The 24,779-nt window shown below is 36.6% G+C and overlaps 2 protein-coding genes and 2 long non-coding RNA genes across 6 annotated transcripts in view; 1 reads left to right on the top strand and 3 right to left on the bottom strand.

Moving 5' to 3' along the window:
- The window catches only part of LOC149708700 (nose resistant to fluoxetine protein 6-like), a 71,452-nt gene extending 51,868 nt beyond the window's left edge, over positions 1-19,584 (top strand). Inside the window, exons 9-15 of one of the 2 annotated variants that reach the window (XM_089864228.1) lie at positions 14,455-14,620; positions 14,791-14,870; positions 14,944-15,066; positions 16,866-16,983; positions 17,118-17,304; positions 19,234-19,289; positions 19,356-19,584. In XM_089864228.1, the coding sequence (XP_089720354.1) occupies positions 14,455-14,620; positions 14,791-14,870; positions 14,944-15,066; positions 16,866-16,983; positions 17,118-17,304; positions 19,234-19,289; positions 19,356-19,478 (853 nt within the window). In that variant the 3' untranslated portion in view covers positions 19,479-19,584. Of the gene's footprint in view, positions 1-14,454; positions 14,621-14,790; positions 14,871-14,943; positions 15,067-16,865; positions 16,984-17,117; positions 17,305-19,146; positions 19,290-19,355 lie in introns of both variants that reach the window. The other variant, XM_089864227.1, reaches the window with a different exon arrangement.
- Positions 4,888-6,136, bottom strand: LOC149708702 (uncharacterized). Its single transcript, XM_089864231.1, has 3 exons — positions 5,855-6,136; positions 5,619-5,781; positions 4,888-5,554 (listed from the first exon to the last, which is right to left on the bottom strand). The coding sequence occupies exons 1-3, from the start codon at positions 6,009-6,011 to the stop codon at positions 4,984-4,986; spliced, it is 891 nt and encodes a 296-aa protein (XP_089720357.1). The 5' UTR covers positions 6,012-6,136; the 3' UTR covers positions 4,888-4,983.
- On the bottom strand, positions 10,899-12,860 carry LOC149708701 (uncharacterized). Of its 2 annotated transcripts, none has more exons than XR_016380824.1 (2): positions 11,461-12,860; positions 10,899-11,282 (listed from the first exon to the last, which is right to left on the bottom strand). It is a non-coding gene; the product is annotated as an uncharacterized LOC149708701 (long non-coding RNA). The 2 variants fall into 2 exon arrangements; XR_016380826.1 differs by having other exon boundaries at positions 11,510-12,860.
- LOC149708699 (uncharacterized) lies at positions 19,204-24,055 on the bottom strand. The gene is made up of 2 exons (XR_016380813.1): positions 22,137-24,055; positions 19,204-19,283 (listed from the first exon to the last, which is right to left on the bottom strand). It is a non-coding gene; the product is annotated as an uncharacterized LOC149708699 (long non-coding RNA).
- Positions 24,056-24,779: the final 724 nt, after the last annotated feature.

The raw sequence follows: 24,779 nt of genomic DNA, 5'->3' as shown, positions 1-24,779 counted from the left end.
AGACCCACTTAGCGTCAATTTGCACTTTCACAACAAAGTGCGGTCGCTGTTAAACAACTTTGTCTTGTGTAAGCAAAATCCAGTTCTTGGCATGATAGAACATCATTTTTGGAGGGTTGAATACCAATCTCGAGGTTTACCTCACTACCATATGCTTTTGTGGGCCAAGGACGCTCCAAAGATTGGAACTTCTTCGACCGAGACTATTTTGGATTACGTGCAAAAACACGTCACGTGTTCGATGCCAAGAGCATCGGTAAGTCCGGAACTACACCGGCTGGTAAAAAAATTCCAAACTCACAAATGCACCTCCAGTTGTTATAAGAAGGTAAAAAATTCTAAAAAAGGATTGAAAGTGTGTCGTTACGGTTTCCCTCGAAACGTAACAAACATTGCCACTATGAATTCTGTTAGATCAGTTACTCGTCACCGTAAAATGAAAAAGGTGCAGAAACGACTGTACGACTTGCCGAGAAAACAGCACGAAGTTTTAATCAATGATTACAATCCCACGCTACTTTTGGCTTCCAAAGCCAACATGGATTTGCAATTTGTCGCTGACAAATCGGAAATAGTGGCAAACTATGTCACGGCTTACGTGACAAAGGGAGACCGGGCTGACATGGACCAAACTTTTGCCGAGTTAGGCAACGAAAGTTTGTCCAAAAAATTATTTGCCTATAGATTGAAATCTTTGACGTGCAAGCAAATAGGAATTTATGAAGCTCTCGATATGATGCTGGGCCAAGACCTTTACAACAAGTCTGACAGCACTAAATTTATAAACACTAACTTGAAAGAAAACCGATCGAGAATTTTGAAAGGTTTCAAGGAACTCGCTCGTTTGAGGGAAACTGACCCCGAAAGCAAGGACACTTGCCTAAAAGGGTTCGTCGACGACAAATATCCGAATCGTCCTGACAGCTTGGAAAATCTAAGTTTGCGGGAATTTGGTCAGTTTTACGATTATGCGATGCGCTCTGAGGGTGTCGAGAAAAATGCGAATGTAATCCAGTTGAAAAACAATCTGGGTTTCATGAGAAAGAGAATTAAGCCGTACATAATAGAGCACTTTATTCACGACCCGATAGAGGAGAAAGAACAGTATTGTCACGCCCTACTGATCCTGTTCAAACCGTGGCGTGACGAAACTGAGTTATTGGGCGAGTTTGAAACCTACGCCGATGCTTTCGAAAACTCTCTTTCAGTGTTAAAAGAAATGAGAGAATATCACGCGAAGCTCTCTGTTTCCAAAGAAGTTGAAAAGAAACGGAAGGCTTCTAAAAAGGCGAAAGAGTCAGAAACCATCATTTCGGATGTGGAAAGCGACGACGATGAAAATGCTCTGCAAGGGAAAGAAATTGTTATCGAAACCGAGCATGCAATGGCTGATGTGGAAGCTGCCATGGAAATGAATTTCGAGGCTGATGTTGACAATGTGGCGTCACTAAACTCGGATCAAAAGAGAATTTATGATAACATCATGGATCACTTCTCCAAAAAGGGAGAAAAATCTGGAAACAAGTGCCTTTTTGTGTCAGGACCTGGTGGCACTGGGAAATCGTTTCTCATAGACACTCTCGCCAATGCCGTAAGGCGTCGCTTTCAAAATCCTGCTAGCGTAGCCATTGCCGCGCCAACGGGTTTGGCAGCTCTGAATGTTAATGGCGTAACGTTACACAGATTACTAATGCTACCGGTAGATCATGGGCGTATCGCCGAATACCATTCCCTGAGTTCAGACAATATGAGCATTATGAAAGAAACTTTGGGAAACTTAAAACTGTTAATTATTGATGAAATTTCTATGGTCTCATCGGTTTTACTGACTCACGTTCACTTGAGACTGAACGAATTTTGGGAAATGAACCAACCATTTGGTGGAGTGGTCTCTATCCTTGTTTTGGGAGACTTTTTCCAATTGCCTCCGGTTCAAGGGAATCCCGCGTTTATCAAAATCACTTCCGAAGAAGCCAGACTTAGATTCAATTGCATCGGAGGAAGTGATCTTTGGAAGTTTTTTAAATACGATGAACTAACGCAAAATGTTAGACAAGCCAACGACCAAAGTTACGGCGACATTTTAAGCAGAGTTAGAATTGGAAATATTTCCGAAGCTGATGTTGCAACCTTAAAAAGTAGATTGGTTGCTGACGGACAACACATCGAGGTGGCTATGGATCTTTTCATTAAGCTGTCCAATGAAGGGTTTCACCCAATTTGTTTGATGCCAAAATTAGCGATGTGCGAAAAATTCAACTGTGAAATGCTGCGAAAAAACGGCGAGAAAGTTGAAGTCATTCCTTGCCAGGATAGACTCGCTGACTACGGCAAAAAAATGAATAAAAACATTCTCAGGAGACTGCAAAGCCTACAAAACGAACCGTCCAAAACTGGCGGTTTGGAGAGCGAGTTAATTCTTTGCGTTGGCTGCCGTATAATGGTCAGAAGGAATATTAGTTTTGAAAAAGGCGTTGTAAATGGTACGATGGGTTTCGTAACTGGATTCAAGAAGGACGAACAAGGAAACGTTGTTGGCATTTTTCTCAGAGTAGATCGCGAACCGAATAACGACGACGCTAACACTGACTTTTTAGTTGAGAAAATTTGCGTCAAATTTTTGCTCATGACAAACATTTACGTTAAGCGCTCGCAGTTTCCCGTCATCCTGGCGTACGCTATCACGATACACAAAAGCCAAGGAATGAGTTTAAAATGCGCCATTATGGATTTGGGTCCGAATTTATTTGGAACGGGCATGGCGTACGTCGCTTTATCGAGAGTGACGTCCTTAGCCGGACTTCATCTATTACAGTTCGATCCGACTAAAATTAAGGCGGATGGACGAGCCATAATGGAGTATAACAGGCTTCGCAAAAAATATAGGCCAGATCTGCCTGTTTTGAAAATAACGGAGTCGAAAGAAAGGCGAGGTGGGAAAAGAAGTGCGCCTACACTATCTAAAAGCCTTTTAGAAGGCGAGGAAGAGAGATGTGAAGAAACACCGAAGAAGAAAAGGAAAGCCCAACAGAGTTTGGATAGTTTTCCCTTGAAGGGTTTAGCTAACGATGATCAAGTAACGTGCTATTCTAATAGCGTTTTGCAACTGCTCTTATTAGTGCCGGAATTAAGAGAATTGGTTAAGTCTTACAATGGATCGTTCGTTGAAAAACCAGTTTTACGGTGCCTTCATAACACGATAAACGACATCGAGAGTTCTCAAGGAAGTTTCAGTCGTAAAGGCTTGTCCAGACTATATGATTTTCTTCGCTTTGCTCGTTACGTAACGCTCGCGCGCGTGGTACGCCTTTGGCGAACATCGTTCACACATCAAAACGTTGCTTTGCTCCTTCGCTTATTACGCAGCATATCAACCAATAGAGAGCTCCGGGTCATTTTCGTCAATATCCGGTAATTCCGCTGTCTGCAAAAGAAAATGGCTCGTGTTTGCAGTACTTTACGAAGGCGCTTACAAATAAATAATTTAGCAATATTCTCGCTGTTATTACTTAATCACCGAAAACGATTGAAAAGGAAAAGAAGGATTTGGGTCAGGGAAGTATTCTTGGAGAGAGAAAACGTCGGAGATTATCATAACTTAATTCCCAAACTTAGACTTTATTATGAACTTTATGCGGACCCTCTCTATGTTCAATATTGCCGACTGGTTCCAGCACAATTTGATTATTTGTTGAGTTTGCTAAAGGTACATCTCACAAAACAAGAAACGCATTTACGAAAAAGTATATCAGCTGAAGAAAGGCTGTACTTAACCTTAAGGTAAAATAACTACTTAAATGAAATAGGCATTATTTAATCCGCTAATTTACACATTTGGAATTGTAGATATTTAGCGACTGGTGATAATTATCGATCTCTCTCTTTGGCGTTTCGTATGGGAAAGTCAACTGTCGCCGAAATCATTCCAGAAACTTGCAGGGTCATATGGGATGTCCTCCAGCCAACATATTTACCACCAATGACGAAAGAATCAATGCTAAACACAGCCCTAGATTTTTTTAAAAAGTGGAACTTTCCCAATTGTGTTGGTGCCATTGATGGCAAACACGTGCAATTAGTAGCTCCTCGTAATGCCGGATCACAATACTTTAACTATAAAGGGCACCACAGTATTGTTTTAATGGCTTCATGTGATGCAAATTATAAATTCAATTACGTTGATATTGGAAATTTTGGACGGATAAGTGATGGTGGAGTATTTGCTGCTTGTGATTTGGGAAAAGCTATTCTAGACGACGAGTTTTTCCCGAGCCCAAGGAAAGTGGAGAAAGATGGCCTTGATCTTCCTTTCTGTTTTGTGGGGGATGAAGCTTTCCCACTCCAAACCCATTTAATGCGACCCTATCCTGGAAGATATCTCCCTGATGATGAGGATATATTCAATTATAGGCTATCTCGGGCAAGACGCTGCATTGAGAATGCGTTTGGTATTTCAAGTGTTCGGTTTAGGGTTTTAAGAAACTCAATTGGCCTAGATCCTGAAAATTGTTGCGAAATAGTTAAAGCTATTGTCTGCTTGCATAATTTTTTAATGCAGAACGACAACGAATTAAGTGTGAAAACCTACTGTCCGCATAAATTCTCAGATTACATCGATGAAAACGGAAAACTGCAAGAAGGAGATTGGAGGAAAGACCTAGTCAATGATAGTTTAACCAAGCTTTCACGTCAGGGAACTAGAGGACACAAACAAATAAATAGAGTAATTAGAGATTATCTTAAAACCTATTTTAACGGAACTGGGAAAGTCTCCTGGCAAAGTCGGCTCAGAGATTAATCTGGATAAAGTTATTGTTATGTCTAAACTGAAACTAAAAAGTACTAATAGTTTAATTCATTAAATGCTTGTGTAATTAAACATTCCAGTATGTTTGTAATATTGTTTATTTTGACAACAAACGACGAATAGGTTTATGAACAAGGGTTTATTGGTATCCATTAAAAGTAAAACATACTAATTATTCAATCATTTAAATCTCTAGCCCTCTTTTCTTCTTCTTGCTCAGTAATTAAATCATCAAGTAATTTTAAAATGCCTTGTTTCGCTTTTCTTTGATACTTGGGCTCTAAAGATTTTAAGTCATCTTCCAAGCTCAAAAGGAATAATTCTTCTGATGACTTAACTTTGTTCTCACAATCATTGCTCAAAATCTTTGTGTTTTCTTTCCATATTTTGAGTAAAGTTTGTTCGTATGGGTCACTTTTGCTTATTCTTGGCTTTTTGCGGGAATGAACCGCAGTGTCATTTAAATTGTTATTACTATTCTTGGATGCAGGTTTTTCTTCATTGATGTTTTCATTTGCGAAGACAGAGGTACTTGAGCTTGTTGAAGGTCTCGATAGGTTGTCTGACACACTGGTTTTCCTAGATACACTTTCTAATTCTTCCTCGTTCTCCGATTCTCGAATTTGATTAATAACAAAATCTCCCACGTTGGTTTCTATCACCAATTCGGGTTCGACTTCAGTCGACTTGCCATTTTCACATATTTGTACACTATTCTTTTTTGGATTAGTCATGCTACTTGTTGTTCTAAAACAAAAATAGAGTTCCTTTAAATCAAACGGCAAATGTAGAAACAATCAGTTTTACATACTTTCTGGGTTTGATGGTATCCTTCAGAAATTCCATTAACTCAAACAGTTCCCATTTGTCCCTTGTTGATATTCCACTTCCACTTAACTGTGAAGCGGTTATAGACTTTTTCTCTCTAACATATTTATCTCTAAGCTGCTTCCATTTTGCCTTCAATTCCTCAACTAAAAAGACGAAAATAATACTTAGATTATAGTTCAAACAACAAATTTGTATCTAAGCCTTGGTCATACTTACTAGGATATTTCATCCTTTCCGAAATTCTAATCCATGCAGCGTCTTTGTTTCTAGTATTTTTGTAGATCTGCAGTTTAGTATCCCACAGCTCGGGAAAACTTCTCACTTCATTAATTATTTCTTCCTCGTTGATTGCTAAATTATCACGGCAACTCATTTTCTCGCCCGGAATTTTCCAAAAGTTCTACGATTTTTTAGAAGAGAGATCGCAGACCGGAAGCCGGATATAGTGAGGTGCGCGAAAACTGCGCGGAAGCTCTTCAAATGGTCGCGCGGGCGCGATCTGTGCGAAAATCTTTGACACGCCAAAGATTTTTGCTTCGTTCGCAGAGATCTACGCTTTCAGCTTAGAGGCGTATTTTTGATGTGTGAACGATATTCGCCAAAGGCGTACCACGCGCGCGAGCGTTACGTAACGAGCAAAGCGAAGAAAATCATATAGTCTGGACAAGCCTTAAAGGGTTGGAACTGAGAATGGCTGTTGGAAATCATTTTACGCAAAACGATCAACAGGACGCCAGTGAATTTTTGATGGTCCTCTTGACGACACTAAGCCAAGAAATGGAAGCCGATTACTCTAAGGTTCTAAAAGAACTTTTTTGGTCAAAGTCGCGAAACGTTACCAAATGCCCCAAATGTCAAGTTGAACAAAATTCGGAAAATATTGTTGAAAGCAACATTTTCAATCTTCCACTAGAAAACCGAGATAAAATTGATTGGAAATCTCTAGAAAAAAGGATGAGATTAACAGAGATGCGGTGCGTTTATTGTAATAATCCAACAATACAAGAGCGTGATGTATTGATATCCAGCGGAAAGTACGTTTTTCTGTGCCTTCTACGGGGCGATTACAGAGATGGTCGACCAATTAAGATTTCGACTAAAATATCAAATTTTGAAAATCAAAATGTCACTTTGAGCAAGATTCTCTTTAAAACTAAAGGGGTGATTATTCATAAAGGTCAATCGTTGGCCGAGGGACATTATGTGAACTTTGTGAGAAAAGACAACGGCTGGTACGAGGTCAGCGATGCAATGATCAGAAAAAAGGAGAGATTCGTCAGTAGCTTGACTGACGTCACTGTTTTGCTCTTGGAAAGAGTCTAAACACTTTAAAGGGGAACTAACGTGCCTGAAGTCCATATTAAATTTACCCCGAGTAAAGCCTAAAATTTCAATAATCGTACCAGAGAGGAGCATCATATCTGTCGAAGATATTCTAATAGTTTCATATTCCCTTTTAAGTAATTTATGCTTGGGTAAGATTGTTGGCCCTCGAGCATGTTTAAGGTTTACAATGATTAGAGATTAATTTTGATGTTGCCCAGACTATAATAACCGTGAATGGGAGAGGAGGGAGGATTGTAGGGCCATGCTATTGTTATGAAAAAAGGCGATGATTCTTGCATTAATTTTTAAATTTTCTAGTGAAGGGTTTTTAATACTCTGTGTTAGTTTTGCCCCAATGGTATTTTATGTAAAAACAAGTTAAAAACGTAGCCCCTGTTGGTAATGCTATGTGATTAAATATAATTCTTTAATAAGCTGGTGAAACTATTGAGACAAACTCATATTATTAGTTAACATTGAACAGATTTTTGGAACTGAGATTTAGACACTCGTAACCAAATATTAAATAAATACTGATTAAAATTAATATATTCGAAGAGTTCTCTAAATATCAGTTTCGCAACTACCATATTTTCTCTTTTAAGCGCGCTATATTTTTTTTACATTAAGACGCTTATAAATTTTTTTGCATTAACAATTTCAAACCGTTCCAAAAAAATCCACGAGATTTTATAAACTAAATTAATTTAATCTAATATTATACTGTTTTAATTTCAACCCCCTGTAGCGAAGATTTTGTGTTTAAATATTATTTATTAATATAACCTTTTCTTTGTATAACTTATCAATAATGTGTACCCGACCCAATCTAATACCACTTACAAAAATCCATTTTTAAACTATTTAATGGCCATATGAACTAATTAATTTGTCCCACTAACTAATATCCTACTATTGTTGGAGAATTTGTTTTTATAAAGTTTGAGAATTATTTCCCCAATTGCGTTTACCAATATATATATATATATTACATTACCCTTGTAAATAAATAACTAAACCATTTTTTTTTACAATTAATATTCCAGGAAGTTTTGCATATTCTCTATGTGTTTCTCACCAGCTGGAGTAGTCTGAGTGACGGGTGGCATTGAGTAAAACCAACAGGGGTAGAATGTGCAAAGCTTTCTGGAATACCTTTTTTTTCTTCAAAATTTAATAACCTTTTCATTGTCCCTTTGGTAACCCACGCGCAAAACAATAATTCTCATGTCCTAGCAGCACTGTTTCCAATCTTAAAGCTAACAAAATTTTAAAAAATTGACCCTCAAAATCTATTTTTAAATTAACATATAATAGCCAGTAAATAGTAAAGTTTTCTTTCGCCTCCTCCCCCTCCCCCCCTTTACATAACTAATATAACGAAGAACAAAATTATTTCGACATAAATGCTACAAGCAGTGCATATTTTCAACTTTGAAACATGCAATTTAAAGACTATTTTCGTACAATTATAAGCGTATTGTATCAACACGTGCCAGCTGCTAAGCTTCAACAGAAAGATAATTCATCATAGCCTTTACCAGTATAATAAAAGGTTAAAACTACACAGCTAAAAATATGATCATCATCATTATAAAAAACAACACCACAAGGCTTCGATAGACAGATCAAGAAATATAAATATTCAACTTCTATGCCGAAACAACAGACACTTTAGACTGGCGTGTTCAAAGAATGAGAGCGACTTTGGATTAAAAAAGCAAAGATATCAAAGAAATAACCTTCGTATTGGTTGAGCGAGTGTCTATAGAACGTCAAGCTGTACCAAGGCCAAACAATACATGTCAATTATTTGGTTTCCCTGCATAATTATACAACGGCTTGGCAAGCCTTGCCTTCAAGTTCATCAACACAATAGAAGTTCATAACAGATATGAATTCGCTAAAAAAAACTTTTTTGAACAAAAGTTGCTTCAACGTTATTAAAATTTAGAACAGCAATGGTTTGTTACTAAAATTATGTACTTTACTATGTTGGGAGTTTGGGCGCACTCCTGTAAGCCAAGCTTCTGGGCGACAAAGTTTTGAGGGAATAAGGGACTTGTCAGCATGCCTACCCTACAGGAACTGACTACCCCGTGTCCGCGGGTGGTGAAATACCCCAAATCCCCCCTCCTTCACCACCCGATTAAACCTCAAGTACTTCACTCGTAACTCTAAAAAACCCAACTGTGATTAACCGCATAATCATCTTGGACTCCATCGAAACGCCTTATGAACGTTATTTTACGGACGTTTACCAAACAAAACAAGCTCGATGGAATTAGTAAAATAAAGCTGCCAATTAATGACGTTAAGCAGTAATGCTATCTGAGTTCAAAAGTAAAAAATATATAAAAAAATAAAATGGACTGGAGACGTCGCTAACAAAACAAAATCACGCGCGATGGAGCTAGTAAAAAGCTACCGATTAATGACATTAACCACTAACGCCATCTTAGTTCAATAGTGAAGCACAAGGCTCCTCATTAACTGTGAACTAAACTGCAGACTCTACATCAATAAAACAAAACCAAGCATGATGGAACCAGCAAAAAAAGCTACCAATTTATGACATTAACCACTAACGCCATCTTAGTTCAATAGTATTAAATATTGAAAAAATAAAAATCAACTGGATTGAAGATGTCACTAACGAAATACAAGACGCTTCATTAACTCTCTGAGCTAAACTGCAGATTCTACACCAACAAATCACTACCCTTTTTAAAAAGCATCTTTGAGTATATTAGCAGTATTTTAACAAACTCCCCCTTCCCTTTTTTATACCTAAAATAATTTAACATTAAAACCCATGCTTACTATTTTTCTGGCTATTATATATTCTCAATTTTACAGTCCTAGGATTAAATGTGTATAAATATTTTTTCATCATTGAATTATTCACTTGAGAGATTAACAAAATGATTATTGGTGCTCTAACGTTAATGTTGAACTTTTCACACTTTTTAAGTCCAACCTTCACGTATGACTGTCTTTGAACATTTTTTTAATCCCTCTCATGTATTCATAGTGAAGCTTACATTTTAGATTCAGTTAAAATTAATTATAGCTATTCATAGCTTTTCCCTGTTAAGGTCTATTTTTTGCCAGCCAGGACGCAATCACTAATTATTCTCAAAAGCCTTTCTGGTGTCAAAAATAATTTTCTTTCTAAAGTTATGAATGAAACCCTTAAAAAAAACGCAACTATTAGCTTTGAACGTGAAAACAAAATTTTTATTTACTGGAAAATAATTATAATGAATACCATAAATAAATAACAACCAGGGAAATTCAATTCCAAATTGCGTGCTATAAATAAACGTAGCAATTATCAATCCAAATGTGTTTTTAAAATAAATCTTTAGCACATTCCAATAAAATAATCATGCGTGTTTAAACCTTGACAAAAAGTTGAACCAAAATATTCTTAAAGCAATTACTGAACAGCCATAACTTTAAAAAATTACAATTTATATTTTAACTATTATATAAAATAAATAATATTATTAACCCTAACTTTTGTCATCAATAAACTACTGTAACTCTCATTTGACTTTATTTATCAAAGGTAAAATAGTTACCATTAGTTTCATAAATACTAGTAAATAATTTGTTGGTCCTGGTATTTCCTATATTCAATGATAAATCTAAGCACAGTTCCATTGCCAGACTCCCCTAGTACGCTGGCTAATCATTTATCATCTATCCCAATGGCTAAATCCAATTAAGATTGTACTTAAGGACATAGCTAAAATTAAAATATGCCAAACTACCACACTATACAGAAGAGAAAATCTTTTTAAGACGCGCCAAAGGAGGGGCCCTTTGCATTAAAACTGAATGGCTAAATGTATTCCTGTTATTGTATATCAAGTTATTATGAAATTGCCATCTTTTCCAAAATACTACAAAATATTATATTGCCAAATTATTGCTAGTTGTCTTATTTAATCATGTCATTTTTAACAAAAAAATTTACCATTTTATTTTCTTAAATTAGGTTAAAGTTAGAGCACCACAAAAGATGGTATTCTATATGTTGAATCTTGTGTAAAGGTTAAGAGAAATATCCGTTCTGAATAAGATGTTGTTGACACAATGACATTGGAAATGGGGTTCAAAATTTGCCTGAAAGCAACTGGTATATTCTGGTCTGGGTTCATCACAAATAGTCAATCTTTGTCATGACATCACACCCTCGTATATCTTACTTCATCAGCTCAAATTAAGATTAAAAATATTGATGTGACGTCCTATTAGCTACTATTGAATGACAAACTATTTCCTTTTCTGCAGCATGCGGGAATGAGCACTGAAATAAATTTACCACCACATGTACGCAAAATTAATAAAAATTAAGACCGAAGTAACAGATATTAATCAAAACGCGTCTTGGATTTAACCAAGACCTAAAAAGTATCGATAAGAACAAGGTTAATCACTTGACTGAATGCGCAGATATTGAAACTTTTTTTTTAATTAAAACTTACATGCTTAAGAAAGTATGTTCCATCACCCTATTCCATTGAATAAACTTACTTTACTGGTAGTAAATTTTTTCCCTCTCAATAATTTGAAAAATTTACTTATCTCGGGTTTTCGAGCACAATTCCATTCCCCGAAAACATTTTATAACTACATTTATTATCACTTTTAAGAGTTTTCGTGTGGAAAAATACCTTATAACTAGTAACTACACGTAACAATGACAAAACGATTTAGGGTAGTCTGCTTTAGCTTCTGCTGCGCCCGATACGAACAAGGAGGATGTATAGTTGTATGCCCCCCTTGATAGAAGTACGCCTTGTGCCATTCTCATGCCTTGTCTTTCGCTGGCCTCGTCACCAAGGCAGTAGCCCACTCAATTACGCGTTAAGCTGCTCGAGAATTCTGTGTGAATTACTTTTTAAGGTATTCGTCAGCAAATAGTAATTGTTTTTGAGAGCACTCCTCGCCTTGAAATAGGACAACTACGAAATAATTAGACCAAATTGAAGTTTAAATATTCGAACAAATGTTATTTTATAAATATCTTCTACCATTTCAATTTCTATAAAACTGTTCTACCAAATGCATAAAGAGTGCTACCAGAAGTCTCTGGGGCTACTAGAAATACAACATTTACCATAGGAAGATTCGCAGCGACAAGTTTAAAAATCCCATATTCCTTTAAAAACCGTTAATGCATTATCCTTGTTCCTGAAGATATACAGACTAAGTAGCAGAGTCGAGCCACAGCGTCGTTGATCACGCGACTCGGTGAACGCGGGCTATTTTTCAAAATAACCAAGTCATAATTTTCAGGCTACGACCACGCTTAAGTTAACAATTACAACAAAGAAAATCAAAAAAATAACGAATATCATGCACGCCCCTACTGCTTGCGAACCATAGAAACGCCATGGCAGAACCGTTTGACCATTGTCTGTCGTACCGTTGCTATAGACCCTTTTTACGTAAAAAAGAGATGTCAATCCTTAGTATCGGGACATATGGGAGGGGGGGGGTTTGACCCCTCGCCGTCTCTGCTCTATTTATGATATTTCCATCGACTCGACTCACTCGAGCGAGATGGAAGGCAAAGTTTTACCCCCGTGTCTTTCCATGTCGAAGTGGTCTATTAACATAAGTCAGTTTAACCAAGAGTAAAAATCATAACGTCCATGTTGAATGTGCTGCCATTGTTGAAATTTGCACTAAAATTAACAAAAGGTTTCACTATGGAGCGTTCAGGGCATGAAAGGGGATATGTTAGCAAGCTATTAACGACACAATGTCATACACGTACTCTCTTAAAAGTGATAATAAATGTAGTTATAAAATGTTTTCGGGGAATGGAATTGTGCTCGAAAACCCGAGATAAGTAAATTTTTCAAATTATTGAGAGGGAAAAAATTTACTACCAGTAAAGTAAGTTTATTCAATGGAATAGGGTGATGGAACATACTTTCTTAAGCATGTAAGTTTTAATTAAAAAAAAAGTTTCAATATCTGCGCATTCAGTCAAGTGATTAACCTTGTTCTTATCGATACTTTTTAGGTCTTGGTTAAATCCAAGACGCGTTTTGATTAATTTAGAGAAAGAAGCCATCCCAACAAAAACATCTCTGTAAAAATATGCCAAGTTGTTTTGCCGTAAAAAGAAGTGAGATCTAAAATACGGCCAAGTTATTATCTCCAGGTGAACCAACATTTTATTCGACTTAAAACTTCTCATGAATGTTTTTCTGACTTGGCCATTAGCATTTCAAAGATTCGTTTAATTCCAGATATGGATTGAAATTAAAATATTAAATCAAATTGGTTAAATATTCTTGAATAGCCTTTGTGGTTAAACTTGTAACTTCCGTTCTTCACCTTCACGGGCGCAAAGAAGAAGGATGCAAGTTTGGAATGCTAATGGCCAAGTCAGAAAAACATTCTTGAGAAGTTTTAAGTCGAATAAAATGTTGGTTCACCTGGAGATAATAACTCGGCCGTATTTTAGATCTCACTTCTTTTTACGGCCAAACAACTTGGCATATTTTTACAGAGATGTTTTTGTTGGGATTTCACTCCTTTTTGTACGTGCATGTTCTTGTAGATTTATAGAAGTAGGATTATGAAGTGAAATAAACATTTTTACTTTTAGATTTTTATTTTTTCTTTCCAAGAGTTTTACCACATTACCACACTTATCACAGTTGTTAACCGTATTTCTATTCGAAGAACACTATAATCACAGTTGTTAACCGTATTTCTATTCGAAGAACACTATAATCACAGTTGTTAACCGTATTTCTATTCGAAGAACACTATAATCACAGTTGTTAACCGTATTTCTATTCGAAGAACATTATAATCACAGTTGTTAACCGTATTTCTATTCGAAGAACACTATATTGTGGCAAGTAACACTTTTAATCAACAGAATAGATTTAAGAAAAACTAAATGAATCAAAACACGCTTAGAACCATTTCAGACGAAATGAAAAGGAAATGAGTAAATAAATTTATTTACTAGGATTAACACTGTGCCCTTGAGGTGCAAATATGAGTGGTGTACTATTCCCCAGTACCGAGTTACGAGGGGGTGAAAATGAGGCTGAAATGTTTCGGGTAAAGGATTGCTGGTAGTGCACGACAACTTGGCGGGTGCACTGCCGTGCACCCAGATATAGCTTTCCAAGAAATCTGAAAACTGACTAGCCTTATGAACGCGAGACTTCCTTTTACACTAGTGTTATTCTGTATTAGCCTGCAGGGTTGTTGATTTTTTCAAAAAAATCAATATTTAAATCAAGATTTAAATCAGTGATTTAAATCCAACTGTTTTAATAATAATACTAATAATAATTTAATTGCAGTTTGGGCTAAGTACAACTCATTGGGCAATGCAAAGTCAAAAACGACTTTTTTTCCTATTTGGTTAAATCAAACAACCCTGTTATTAGGGAGTAATAATAATTCGTAACATTGATAAGTCCATTACTATTTTCTTTCAGACTTTTGCCTTCAGCTATGATTGTACTAGGCATATATCTTCTATTTCCTCTGTTTGGTAGAGGCCCCTTCTGGAACAAATTATTTCCCACCTTCACCCATCTCATAAAAGCCAACTGGTGGAGGATTTTAACATTTACCAACAACGTCGTACCAGTGCCAAAAATGGTAACCTGTTAACTGATATCTTAACTGACATAATACTAACAGAACGACATACAATATGACTAGACGCTAAGTAATGTTTAAGGTGATGTAGATGCGTTTGGAAAAAAAATACATTAGTTTCATGTCTTTCGGTATTCATTTACTAATAAAAATTACTATACTTATTGCAGCCAATAATTCACTACTGGTACATAGCCTGTGACATTCAATTTTCTGTAATTGGCGTATTATTTCTTTTCATATATTTTAAGTACGTATTTTGAAAAGCTTGAAATTTTTAAGTTACTCCGAAGGAAATTTAAACTCGTGTCCTTTGTTTTTAGGAAACCAGCTTCTGCAGTTGCCTTTGGTGTTATTCTTATATTTATTAGTATTTTGACCTCCGCAGGACTGATCTATTTATACGATGTTGAACCTTTTACAGCAAAGACCGTCATGGATAAAAAGTAAACCATTAGTTTCTAACTATTTTGGTTTAACTGAATGCATATTCTCCTCTAACTAGCAACGAGAATGCCAGTTAAAAATTCCCTGTATAACATTTGGTTGTTAAAAGTCGCAAATGATGAAATAATTAATCCGCGACCAAATTTGTTTGAGAGTTAAAATGCATTACTTTAACGTTTTGTGAGAATTTGATTTATATAAAAATAGTTCGATGGTTGGTTTTCATTTCGCTAGAACCCTTTTTGTTGGCTATCGACCATTAAGCAATTTAGATTTTATCAAACATAATGAGACCACAAAATAGACCATTCCATTTTTGACATGGGTGCAGAAAACATTACAGGTCGTAGCGGTGCGTCAAGAAGCACCACTAGAGGCAGTGCGAGTTGTCTAGCCTCCCTCGTGTAGTGAACTTTGGCTCCATCTGGCGTTCCCTCTTGGCGAGTCGGAATGCCCCTCCTCGTTTTTTCTCTTCAAGTAATTACGGGAATGGTCTATTATAAAAATATTTTTGAGATAAATCTGAATTTCTACTCGGTCAATGTTCGTTAACGATCAGGGTGGAGGGTTTCGATTTACCTGCGCTTATTAATTTTCCCTTCTCTGAATTTTGGTCGCGACGTAAGCTGAGTTTTGAATTCAAGTGACTGCGATGTATAAATACTAACAGTGCGTAGTTTACCAGAGAAACATACGTCATTACTGATGTATTTGACGACTCGTTCGTATTGGTAAAACTGAAAGCCTTATATGCTGTATTAGAGCGAAATAATGAACTTCAGTTTTATTGATTTAATTCTTAAGTTGAGAAACTAACAGAGTTTCCGTCGTGTTTACGGTCGATAAAGAAACAAGCTTAAAGATTTTAATACAAATAATATCATGTTTTGATCAAACATTTTTTATTTGGGTAAAGAAAAAGATTTGAAATCATAAATGGTCTATCTTCTCTCTATATCTGAACCTTCACGACAAGGCACAATTGTTATATGCAATTTAAGCTACACTCCTTTACTATTCTGTCAAATAGAGGCACTTGTGACTTCAAAATATATTTGATATAAGAAATAATTCACATGGGAGATATTAAGAGCAATGCTTCTTACTGTGTCCAGCGTTGGCGATGAAAGCTCTTCGAAAGCCGTGCCCCCCTCGCACGAGTATTGCTCTATTCTTTCACTTTTTTATTATCTTACATATCCCACAGGAGTGTCCTTTCTGCTGGGGAAGCTTGTTTTTAAATTATTTTATTTCGGAGGACAAGACCAAGACTGAAAAGTTCCGCGTAAGCTTGCTGACGTCGCAGCGATAGAAAAGTTCATCGCTATTCGCCCAAAGAGGAGGGAAATAGGGAGATAGAAACGCGCTCTATAAAATCCGCCGAAAAATGGAAAAAATGGGGGGGGGGGGGGTGGTAACAAAAATTTCTGGTACGATAAGATTTAGGACGCACTTCTTTCGCGCAAGGGGGGACCTAACCGCCTCTGTCTCTGTCATCCCCTACGTAACTGAAATTTCTCTCTAGTATGGTAGCCCGAAAGAGGAGAACCTGTAACGTCAACTGTGCGCGAATAAGTTGCGCGTTAAGAGCTGCGACGTACCGTACATTTTCCCCTCTTCCTACTACGCATGGATCACGGCTGCCTATGCTGATTCTCTCTCCTTATTTCCCTCCTCTTTGATTCGCCAACGCCGAGCTAGGAAAGGAGTCTGATGTGAACTTCGAAAGGGGGGGTGGGGTTATAAGCTTCTGGTTGGTGATACTATCGAGACTCATTCAGAACTTATTGAAATTTAGGGCCTTCGGTCAAAACCTCTTCATTCACTTCCTCCCATCTTCTCATTTGGGTCCTTTCGTTGTTGGCTTGCTAACTGGGCATTTAATTATCAAATACTATGATTTGAAACTATCCAAAGTAAGTACGAGAATTTGAATTTTCTTTTTTGGAGTAGTTAGTAATAATATGAGGGGTGCTTGATTTTTCTCGATTCGCGCTGAAATTAAGCGCCACATGGAACTAAAGTGAATGTAAGATGCATTATTTTCCAGATGAAAATTATATTTGGTTGGAGTGTTGCCGCAATTAGCAGTTTCGCATCCGTATTTATCATCTACTGGTGGAGTAACGGTGCACCTATTACGATTGTGTCAAATTTAATATACGGCTCTATTCATAGAACTACTTGGGCACTTGGCTTGGGCTGGTTAAGTTACATGTGTGCAACTGGTAAAGGAGGTAATTATTGATGTTGCCTTTTATACTGTTAACAAACGGATAATATCATAAGCATATCAAACCACCCGTAAGCGTGAATTCACAACATGATTACGGGTAATCACCATTGTACAAGGGAGCCAGAGAGAAATTTGAGGTTCTACGCCACCTAGAGGGAAAACGAAGCAATTCTCTCCTTCCCAATTCCCCCTACCACCTTATAACCCGGAAATCTAAGCAGTCGTCTGCTTCTGCAATAAATGGCAGCGGTAATCGGTTTAGTACGGGCTTTTAAGACTTAAGTTGTTTAAGATTAGGAACAGCAAATTATCTCGAATTTTTAAAGAAAATGGGAAAAACTCTTAGTGATGAGTGTACACAGTACAACTGGTTTCTTATGAATAGGATAAGTACAAAAGAGAAAAGTGTAGGTTTCCGCATGCCTTTTTTTTTTATTATTAAAAAATATATGGACCTTGTGGGCTTGGCTTTGCGCCTGCCTCGGGCCCTTCCGCATGCCTTTATTACGCGAACTTCAAAATCCACGATTTAGCCCCACTAGCACACGACAATGTTTGTTATGATTACAAGTATTAATAGAGGTAGAGCTTATAATAGGTAAGAATAAGATATATATTAATCCTTGTATTTATTCCCAAGCTTCCGGTAGCATCCCTTGCGCGATTTGAATAAAGTTTCCCTTTTGTGCCACCAGGAAGACTTGTCTCCCGAGTTTTACCTAGACAATGCCTGTGGCTAATTTCCCGACGATTCACGCTTACGGGTAGTTTGATATGCTTATGATAATATTTATATCTGAATTAAAGTTGAGAAGGGATAAAATAAATATAGAACTCTATTAATGTGAGTAGGAACCTACATTATGGCCAAAACGAGAAGCTATTGGGTACAAAGGGAGAATGCATTGGCTGAGTTTGGCATAGAATTCGCGGTGGTGTAACTTATTTTCACATCAAAATTTTTCGAATAATGGTGCCGCATTTCAAAAAATATCTTTACTAATTCATTATTTTGGCACCCAGTGCACTGTGTTTTGCAAATAATAGAAATAATAGATAATCATTGCAATACCAAAATCGGTATTATTTTAAGAGCATCTCCAACAAATTCCTGAGCTATGTTTAATATTTTCAAAATTGTTGAGGTAATTTTTTAATATTATCAATTGGCGTTATTTTTTATATTTTGGAGTTATTTTTTAATATTATTGTAGTAACTTTTCAATATTTATGGGGTAAGTTTTCAATATTTACGAGGTAATTTTTCAATATTAATGGTGTAAATTTTCAATATTAACGGGGTAATTTTTAATATTTATGGTGTAATTTTTAAATATTACTGTATGGGCTATTTTCAAATATTAATGGGGCTATTTTTTAATATTAATGGAGTTATTTTTTTAATATTATTGGGGTTATTTTTTTAATATTAATGGGGTTATTTTTAATATTAATGGGGTTATTTTTTTAATATTAATGGGGTTATTTTTTTAATATTAATGGGGTTATTTTTTAATATTAATGGGGTTATTTTTTTAATATTAATGGGGTAATTTTTCAATACTTTTGGAGAAAATTTCAAATATTACTGCAGAAATTTTTAAAATATTATTGCAGAAATTTATAAAATATTATTGCAGAAATTTTTAAAATATAACTGCAGAAATTTTTAAATATTACTGATGAAATTTTTAAATATTATGGGGTAAATTTTTCAATATCAGTAGATTAATTTCTAATACTGAGTATATTTTTTTAATATTTTTGGAGTAATTTTTTAATATTATGGGGTGATCGTCGACCTGAAAATCATTTCTGAAAACTGAATTTATTTTCTTCTCAGGCGTTATAAACTCCATTCTCGGATCGAAAATTTTTCTTCCATTGAGTAGATTGACATATCTCGCATTCCTTGTCCATTTTGTATTAGTTATAACTTTATGGTCGATTCCTCACGGAGTTTTCGATGTCAGCTATACCCTAATGGTAAACAAATTCAGCTTAAATATAAACGTCATACAAGTTTCATTAACAGTTTTAGAATTTTTTTAGATGTGGCTCACAATTGGCGTTATAACAACTTCGTACGGGTTTGCTTTCTGTTGCTATATCTTATTTGATGGACCAATTAAAAAACTTCTACGGTTATTCTTACAACTGTTCTATGAAATGTAGCTGACCACTTTATCTCGATATTTCTCCATTTAAAGCAAAAAATGTTTGTTTTAATTTGTCAATGAAAGTGAATAAAACTGAAACTAATGATTGAGATCTAAAAAAACTGGGTTTGGATTATTGCTATTAATCGTTTTCTTGCAAATCGCACGTTTCTTGAAACTAATGGTTGTGTGTACACTAACACTGAAAAGCACATCTAAAAACGAGTACAAAAATAATTTTGTTATACTCCGTGTGGTTTTCAATGTGCTATGGTTTGGAGATTTAAGGCATATAGGGCAATTGATTTACAATAAGAGATAACCAAACCGCAATTGCGTGAACCTTTGGTGGAAGCCCTGCCATTGGGAGGTTAAACGTTTCTCGTAACCTTAGCAGCGTACTTCTTAATCGTCAGTTGACGATGGGAGTAGAAGTCAACAAGTTGGAAAAAAAAATATTACCTCTCCGGGTCTAGACGAGGACTACTACTACAAACTCGAGGTACAAACTTATTTACCTTGATGTGGAATTATTTCGCTCTTTTTTTTGATGTAAAAATTTACGAATTATTAAAGCAGTATTCAAAGCATTGCGAATATACAGTAAAGCAGACGACATTGTACATCCAATAAGTATATGTCTTGGAATGGACACATGGACATCAGTCGATGGGGAAAAAACAGGAAATGAAGTGAATAAATTTTGGAGAGACATAACCTTTATGTGTATGTAAAGACCCAATTGTCTACGCCTCAAATGTTTACCCTAGTTTGAAAGCTACATTCATAACTGGTTTGCAGTGTAAACACTATCCTCCAGTTTCACCTCTACGATATTCTTAGTTTGCCCACATGAGAGTTAACGTTACATATAACCTAAGCCAAAAGGAGATGATCCAAAGGACATAGCTTTCCAGCCTAGGAATGAGGGTAATGTGTGTCAGGTTTTCTCTAACGAACGTCTCATCTCGAGTGTTCCTAAAACGTGATATCCCAAGGCTAGGCCGAATGTATTTACTGTAGAGTAAATGGTAGTTGAACACCCAAAGTTTTTCTCTACTAACATTTTTTCTCGGCGCAAACTAACATCAGCCGCGGAAAGCTGGGTCTCGCTAAAGAAATTCCACCCCCCTTAAAAAATGTACGAAACTTAAATTTTTCGATGGGAGGTTGGGTCCGCTTGTGATGAGCTTTTCGGCCAATAGAGAGACGTAGATCCGCTCGCGTAGATCTAAGGCGATCGGAGTTTACGTTATGGCGGAGCAAGTTAGGTGTAAATGTATTAATTTAGAAATGGATAAAAGGCTCTCAAAATAAACTCGGAGTATTTCCGCGCCAGAAAAATATAATTCCGTCGGCTTTCTCTAAAAACGTTTGCACACCACACGCCATAAAAAACGCAAACACAGTGCACTTGGATGAACCCTCCATGCTTGAACTTACTCGATAAAAAAATTAACCCCGCCTGTTTTACTTCACTCTCCACCGCTGTGGAGCGCTGCTTCAAAAGCTCGTTTTCGGTCGTGGCCGATATTTTAGAAATTTTATCTCTTCATTCACGCGAGCTCCGTTGGAAACTTTAAAAAGCTTAACGTCAGAACTTTCAGACACAGAGGCTACGGCAAAAAATCTTACATAGGAACTTGGTGTAAGATTATTCTACTTGTGCCTAAGCTGATTTGTGGCTAGACGCAATGAAAGTGAATGAGCACCATAAAAGAATGAAAACTCCTATTACGATTAGCCCTTTCACTGATCTAGTTGCCAAACCCCATATTTTATTTCACCTACGGCTGCTAAGCCTATTACGGATAATATTTGATTTAACCGACAGAGTCTAAGCCTTAGCGTTCTTCTTGTAATCACTAAAGCAAGGATTATTCTATATTCAGATGTAGTATAGCTTAAGTAATATCAAACTTCTGGTAATATATAAACAGCCATTTCAAATATTAATATTTCGCACATTTTTAAAATCTGAATCTCAAGCTCGATTAGCCTAAGGTTTTCAAGTGACAATGTCGAAAACTATTAAGTGTGCCCCTCTAACTAAGCTTTATGGAAATATTTTGGAAGGTTCTAAAAAAGCACATTTAGACATTAAAGTTCTAAAGCTCATTCAGAGACAAAAGATATTTGTAAAAACTTTAAACGGAAATGAACTTTGACTATCAAGTCGAGCAAAAACATTTCTGAGTGGAAAAGAAGAAAGAATCTCTTTCTAAATTAATCAAATTAAATTTGTAAATTAAGAAAAATCATAGTCCGTTGGGGGGGTTAAAGAAATGTAACGTGGTTTTCAGGGGAGGGGGTCTTAGAAAACGTGACGAAGCGTGATCTGGGGGACGGGGGGTCAGAAAATACCATTTTTACGTGACGTAGTTTATGGGCGGTCCCTAGGTACTGAATTTAAAATTTTGACATTGGAAATTAATTTTTATTTAAAAAATGGTTATTTTCTCTAAAGGCTTGAATAATTTTAAATATAATAGAATAGATAGTAACACACTTCTCATTAAAATTTCAACACATTTAGACCAGTAGATCCGAAGATACATTCAGTCTTAGCACTCAACCCTGACAACCCATCATTTTGACTTTGGAAAATAACTTTTATATATATAAAGAACTATCCCCTCTAGGAGCTTGAATCTTTTTTAAAATAATAACATACATCGAAACACATGTTTCATTAAAATTTCAGGTCATTTCGATCAATAGGACTTGGTCTGGCCAAATAAGTCTACCTCCTTCCGTAGAACTTATGTTATTTTGGGTTCCTTTGAATTTTCTTAAAAAGTCGCTCATATGCATGTAAATAGAATTCTTTGAACGGGCTTCTACAGCGCGAGCAGTTTGCGTCGTGGAGTGCATGATCGAGTGGGCTTTGTCTTGACTCTCAAAGAGTTGAAGTTCACATTCTATATCAGACTCCTTTGTTTGCATTTGCGTTCATGCTCGGAAAGTACTTTCTCAACCGGAACTCGCGCTAAAATCTTTTCTCATTTTTTGGGAATTCACGATTTCATCCCCCCTTTTTCCGCGCCTTTTCTATAGTGTTTTGGAAGGCTTGGCCAAAGGGAAATTAATAAATCCACAGGCACTATCATTCATCCAGGCTGAGAGCTAGTTTGAGAACGACGCGAGAATTGACTACACTCGATTTTGCAGTCCATCTTCCTATTTAGTCTGTACTAAGCTTCGACAGCGCCTCACCAAGCGTCGCTTTACGAGAATCTATGACGTTTCACTTACGTCACTTAATGACAAGCTCTCAGTAACCAGTGACAGACTTATGGAACACATATTATCAAAAGTGGATGAGAGGAAAAGTATGAAAATGGCCAAAAGTCGCGAGTCATCAGAGTTTCGCCGTAGTTGACCGTTTTATTGGCGTTTTACTGGGCCTGTTCACTCCCTTAAAACACGTCTTGTGTTAATTCGCGGTTGTGCGGTTACCGTCGTCTGCTATTGCGTATGTTAGAACTTCCTCGATTTGTGTTTGTAGTAAGGACAGAGCATAGCCCCCTGGATCACGCGACTCGCGGACGCAGGTTGCTCGCGCTATAGAAGCCCGCCCAATGGGCCCAAAACCGCCTATCAATCATTTTTAGCCGAAAATAAAAGCCGTCAGCTTTTAACATGGTCGTCTATGGGAGGAACACCCTTTTTTGGCCCTAATTTGGCAAATAATAGCTCAAATGGGATGTGTAAAATAAGGTTTGTGATTTTTGTGCAAAATTTCAAAAGATTATATCGTGTAGTTTTTTTGTAAAAACAAATTAAAACTTAGCCGAAAATCAAAGCCGTCAGCTTTTAACATGGCCGTCTATGAGGGACCTAATTTGGCAAATACTGGCTCAAATCCCTTGAAATTTTAATGAGAGGTGTAAAATAAGGTTTGTGATTTTTGTGCAAAGTTTCAAAAGACTATATCTAGTAGTCTTTTTTGTAAAAAAATATAAACTTAGCCGAAAATCAAATCCGTCAGCTTTAACAATCGCCGTCTATGGGGGACCAGGTTTTTTGCCCCTAATTTTGAAAATACTGACTCAAATTTCTTGAAATTTTAATGAGAGGTGTACTGAAGGAATATTAATGACCGAGCAAAGTTTCAAAGCTCTAAAACCAATATTTTTCCCCTGAAATTAAATAAAGCTTTGTTTGTACATGAGCACAACCATTACTCATTTTAAATTTCCCGGTAAGGTTTCGGCACGAAACTATTGGTTTTAGAGCTTTAAAACTTTGCCCGATCATTAAAAATCCTTCAGTACACCTCTCATTAAAATTTCAAGAAATTTGAACCAGTATTTGCCAAATTAGGGCGAAAAAATGGTGTTCTTTCCATAGACGGCCATGTTAAAAGCTGACGGCTTTGATTTTTGGCTAAGTTTTCATTTTTTTACAAAAAAACTACAAGATGTAATCTTTTGAAACTTTGCACAAAAATCACAAACCTTATTTTACACATCCGATTAAAATTTCAAGAGATTTGAGCCATTATTTGCCAAATTAGGGCCAAAAAACAGTGTTCCTCCCATAGACGACCATGTTAAAAGCTGACGGCTTTGATTTTTCGAGCAAAATCCCCGATACGCGCTTTAGCATAGGAAAATAATGGCGAATTCCACTGGGTCCTCCCGGAGCGCTCCCATGGAGCAATAAACATGGGAGGAGTAGTTGCCGGATCGTTAAAGACTGTTTTTCCGTAATTAGGGTCTCTTATTTTTATTGCTCCATGGGAGCGCTCCGGGAGGACCCAGTGGAATTCGCCATTAATCTTTGGGCGGGCTTCTATAGCGCGAGCAGCCTGCGTCCGCGAGTCGCGTGATCCAGGGGGCTATGGACAGAGTAGCTGATAATGCTTTAAAAGGTATTTGAATATAGATTTAAGTAAGGTTATCGAAGCAATAAAAGAGCACATAAAACTAGATACGTTTAAAACAAATCTCGGTAATTTAGCTATAGCGCGGGCAGCTTAATTGCGTCGTGATTCGCGTGATCTAGTGGGTTAAACCAAGGAGCATAAATGTCTGAACTACTTTCAATCGCGAGTTTGCAAGTCCATCAGTCACTAGTAAACTAAATAGTTATTGGCGAATCTTTGATGTCCGCGTTTTTTAACACAGGCTCTATGGCCATTTGGTCATACTGTCCCTCTCATCCACATTTGATATTATGAACATATGGTCATACTTATGCTATTTGGATGATTTCATACGTATGTTAGCTTGATTTCGATGAATTTGTTTTTTTCATTGATTTCGACTCCATCTTTCCTCCCTGTTATAAAAGCCTACTTCCTACCTTAGAA

Source organism: Phalangium opilio, unplaced genomic scaffold, assembly GCF_054372755.1.
Source record: "Phalangium opilio isolate 3A_F unplaced genomic scaffold, DU_Popi_V2 ptg000013l_1, whole genome shotgun sequence".
In the NCBI taxonomy this organism is placed as follows: Eukaryota; Metazoa; Arthropoda; class Arachnida; order Opiliones; family Phalangiidae; genus Phalangium; species Phalangium opilio.
This window is presented reverse-complemented; position numbering and strand designations above follow the sequence as displayed.

Bases quoted from the DNA above. Each gene is read 5' to 3' on its own strand.
- LOC149708702 (XM_089864231.1), bottom strand. From the start codon at position 6,011: ATGAGTTGCCGTGATAATTTAGCAATCAACGAGGAAGAAATAATTAAT. The intron at 5,782-5,854 runs GTAAGTATGACC...TCGTCTTTTTAG, and splicing joins GGAAAGGATGAAATATCCTA to TTGAGGAATTGAAGGCAAAA. The intron at 5,555-5,618 runs GTATGTAAAACT...TTTTTGTTTTAG, and splicing joins GATACCATCAAACCCAGAAA to AACAACAAGTAGCATGACTA.